The sequence below is a fragment of the Lactuca virosa genome, chromosome 6, assembly GCF_052849685.1.
Source record: "Lactuca virosa cultivar CGN04683 chromosome 6, Lactuca_virosa_CGN04683_v6, whole genome shotgun sequence".
Taxonomy (NCBI): domain Eukaryota; kingdom Viridiplantae; phylum Streptophyta; class Magnoliopsida; order Asterales; family Asteraceae; genus Lactuca; species Lactuca virosa.
The window spans coordinates 32,456,917-32,461,210 of NC_136431.1; the positions used below are offsets into that span (position 1 = coordinate 32,456,917).

Here is a 4,294-nt window from a genome sequence, read left to right on the forward strand (position 1 = left end):
CTAATCTCTAGTAGTGACATATAGATGTTTACACTAGCGTTTTTAGTTTTATTCAATTGGTTGCCGTACTTGACCTCTACTTTGATTCGGTAGGAAATTTTTATCTTAAAGATATGTGTTTTACCCTTTAAGCAGGCTGATTAGCATCTAGAACACATTGAACTAATCGACCTGTTACTATCATGTTGCTAGAGATTGTTTACAGGCATGAATCTAGAATGTATTTTAACTGGCACATTCATGCATTCAGGATTATAACGATGTTTCATTCTGAGCAATTTGATATTGCAAAACTTGCAGAGGAGAATCATTCTTCTGAAGATCTTGATAACCTTTGTTTCCAATTCACCTCACCACCTGGTCAAAATACATTAAATGCTACAGATTTCCAGTTGGAAGAAGATGAAAAGGACAACCCTTTTGCATCACTTGGAATTGTTAAAGACTTCTCAAGCAGATCAAGAAAAATGAATGGCGAAAAGATTCATGTTCTAAGCTGTAATGGCGAAGAACCTGAGGCAAATGAGCAAACACTGTCGACTCCTGAAAGAATTCGAATTGCTGGACAACAGTTTATTGATTCGTATTCTTCAAAAGCTGATGAAATCTGCCAACTCAGCCATCTCTTTAAGGTTTCGTTTTCTGGGCTCTCTAATGATGAAACTAAAGACATCCAACTTCTGGTTACCCTTCTAGCTTCCGCTGAAAAAACGGGTCAAAAACAGTTTAATCAAGCAAAAAAACTCATTCGGTTATGCAGCAATATGTCTTTCAATGAAGGAAACCCCGTCGAAAGATTGGTTTACTATTTTTCTGAAGCTATTCGAATGAAAATAAACAGCGAATTGGGTAGTGTCGCACGTCATGGACTTGAAAGTATGCAGTTTGATCTTCAAGAAGCCTTAATGAACGTGGACACATGCATCTTTGCATTTCACCAGAAAGTTCCTTTATCGCAAGTTTGCCAGTTCAGTTCGTTTCATACAATAATAGAAAACTTGACAAAAGCTACAAAAATTCACGTAATTGATCTCGAGATTAGGACAGGAATGCAGTATGTAGTTATGATGCAAGCGCTAGCAAGTCAAAGTGAATGTCATATCGATCATATCAAAATTACTGCTATCGGTACAAGATCGGAGTCCAAGATAAAAGATACCTGTACGTAAGCTCTAATCGCTGTGTTAACAAAATATTTCCGGTGTATATATATTTTGAAATCTTTGGCGCCTTTGTGCAGGTAAGAATCTTGCTGATTTTGCGAAGACGATGAACATCATACTTAGTTTCAAGATAGTTATGGTAGCTGATATAATGGATTTTAATATCGATCTTCTTGAACTTGATGGAGACGAAAAGGTTGCCGTCTACGCGCCATTCATTTTATCAACCCTAATTGTGAAACCGAACAGTCTCGAATATCTTATGCGGGAGATTCGGAAGATCAATCCTTGTGTAATGGTGATCACGGAAGTTGAAGCAAACCATACTTCACCAGCTTTCGTGGATCGTTTCATCGAAGCGCTTTTCTTCTATGGTGCACTTTTCGACAGTGTGTCGGATTGTTTGAGCAACGATGATCTGAACAGAAAGGTTATGGAGTCTGTATTCTATGGTCACTGTATACGAAATATTGTGGCAGCTGAAGGAGATGAGAGAACAATTCGACACATTGGCGTTGATGTTTGGAGGAAATTCTTTCAGCGATTTGGGATGTTGGAATTAGCATTGAGTGATGCGACACTGAATGAAGCCAAGTTGCTGATCGATAATTTCAGATGTGGGAATTCTTGTTCGCTTCTTGTTGATCGTGGGTGCTTCCTTGTTGGATGGAAAGACGTATCTATCTTCTCTATTTCTGCTTGGAAGTTTATATGACAGATAGTTCAAACACAACCAACAAAAAGTTTATTGTAGTTTCTTGTTGACGTTTAGTAACCTTAATGAAACATTATCGTATTTCTTGTAAACTCTGTGTTTCATATATTCTTGTTGACAAACGGTTTAATAAAGTTTATTATAATGATAACATCCGATCTGATATGTTTGTCCTTTTAAGCAGGCTGATTGGCATCTAACTGGCATTGAAGAAATCGATAACAGGGTTACTATCCAGTTGTACATTTCAACTGTATTTTAATCGCAAGATTCGTGATTGTATTGCATTCAGGTTAGTGATGTTTCCTTCCAAGCAATTGGATATCTGTAAACCTGAAGATGATGATCGTTCTTCCAAGCTTGAGGAACTCAGAAAAGATGAACAGGAACCATGTCTCAGTGGTGACTCGGAAGATTTACAGAGTGTTTCTATCGATGTTGCCTCTCAACCTGATCAAACTATCGTAAAGGGGACACCTGTCCAATCGAACAACTATGAGAAAGGTTCGCCCATTGTGTCTGTTGGGATTCTTAAAGATAGTGCACCAAAATCCGCTGAGTTGAAAGGCCAAAAACTCTCGACAAATGCAAAAATTCGGCTAGCTGGACAGTGGTTTATCGATACTCATTCTTCAGAAAATGATAAAATATCCGAAGCTAGTCAACTTTCACTCTCTGGGCTATCGGATGATGAAGCTAAAGACATCAAACTTCTGCTTACTCTTCTTGATTCCGCTGAGAAAACAGGTCAACGGCAGTTTGACCATGCAACCAAACTCATTGAATCATGCAATTACACTTCTTCAGCCGAAGGAAATGCCATCGAAAGATTAGTTTACTACTTTTCTGAAGCAATCCGTGAGAAAATAAACCGTGAAACTGGAACAGCCGCTCACGATAGACTTGATAAGTTTCATATGTTTGATGTTCAAGAAGCGTTAATGAGCGTTGATGCAAGCATTACATCATTTCATCACAGGCATCCATTATCGCGTATTTGCCAAATTAGTGTGGTTGATACGATAATCGAAAACGTAAAAAAAGCAAGAAAAATCCATGTAATCGATCTCCAAATCAGGAATGGTATGAAATATATAGCTATGTTGCAAGCTCTTGCCACTCAGTACAACAGGCATCTTGAACATGTCAAGATTACTGCTATCGGTACAACAGCCGAATCAAAGATAAAAGATACCGGTAACTCCTACATCATGTCTTACAACATAATGTTTTCCATTTCTCTAAAATTTAAACATGTTTTTTGGTTTCTACAGGAAGGCGTCTTGATGATTTTGCAAAGTCGATGAACATCCCGTTTACTTTCAAGATTGTTATGGTAGCTGACGTGTTAGATCTCAACATAGATCTTCTCGAACTCAATGATGATGAAGAGGTTGCAGTCTATGCGCCAGTCTTTTTATCAGGCCTAATCGTGAAACCAAACGATCTTGAATATCTAATGGGTGTGATACGAAAGATTAATCCTTGTATAACAGTGATTGCTGAAATTGAAGCAAACCATACTTCACCTGCCTTTTCTCATCGTTTTATTGAAGCGCTTTTCTTCTATGGTGCACTTTTCGACAGCATGTCTTATTGTTTAGCCAACGATGATCCAAGCAGAAGGGTTTCAGAGTCTGTATTTTTAGGTCAAACTATACGCAATATTGTGGCAGCTGATGGAGACGAGCGCACGATTCGACATATTAGTGTTGATGTTTGGAGGACGTATTTTGCACGATTTGGAATGGTGGAGATTGAACTGAGCACCGAGTCGTTATCTGAAGCGAAATTGTTGATTGACAGCCTTGACTGTGAGAGTTGTTGTTCGATTCGTGTTCATGGTAGGTGTTTGCTCATTGATTGGAAAGACATACCAATCTTTTCTGTTTCTGCTTGGAAGTTTGTATAAGGTGATTTCTTGTTGAATAGATCAGCCCAAAAAAAATAAATAACATATAATGGAGGGTGAAAATTTTGTTTCAATAACAAACTGTTGGGTTAATTTGATTTATGAGTGCAGGGGTATTTTGGGAAAAACCTTTTTATTCTAAGTATTTGTTTTAGATTAGGAAGTTGTCTGCTTGCTTAACAAGTATTACGTATTGGTTTAGGTTACTGCTTTCATTAGTATAAATAAGGACATGTATTCGTTAGTTTAGATAGAGAATTACAACAATAAAATCTTTATGTCACAGTTTTTTTTGTTCCTCCTTTGTTTGGTCTTGGGCATCAAGGTATTACCTGGTTTATACCAACTAGGGATGAGAATTTGGCCCGAAAACCCAAACCGAACCGAAAACCGAACCGAACCGAACCGAATTAGACCCGAATAAGCAATTCGATTCGGTTTTCGGGTATCCATATAAGGCTTATTCGGTTTTCGGGTTATTCGGTCCGGGTTACCCGAATAAGG

The 4,294-nt window shown here is 38.0% G+C and overlaps 1 protein-coding gene across 1 annotated transcript; it reads left to right on the plus strand.

Annotated features, from left to right (window-relative positions):
• The first annotated feature begins 260 nt into the window (after window positions 1–260).
• On the plus strand, window positions 261–3,790 carry LOC145121427 (uncharacterized). Its single transcript, XM_079057174.1, has 5 exons — window positions 261–1,128; window positions 1,241–1,839; window positions 2,063–2,118; window positions 2,171–3,075; window positions 3,153–3,790. The coding sequence occupies exons 1-5, from the start codon at window positions 261–263 to the stop codon at window positions 3,788–3,790; spliced, it is 3,066 nt and encodes a 1,021-aa protein (XP_078913300.1).
• Window positions 3,791–4,294: the final 504 nt, after the last annotated feature.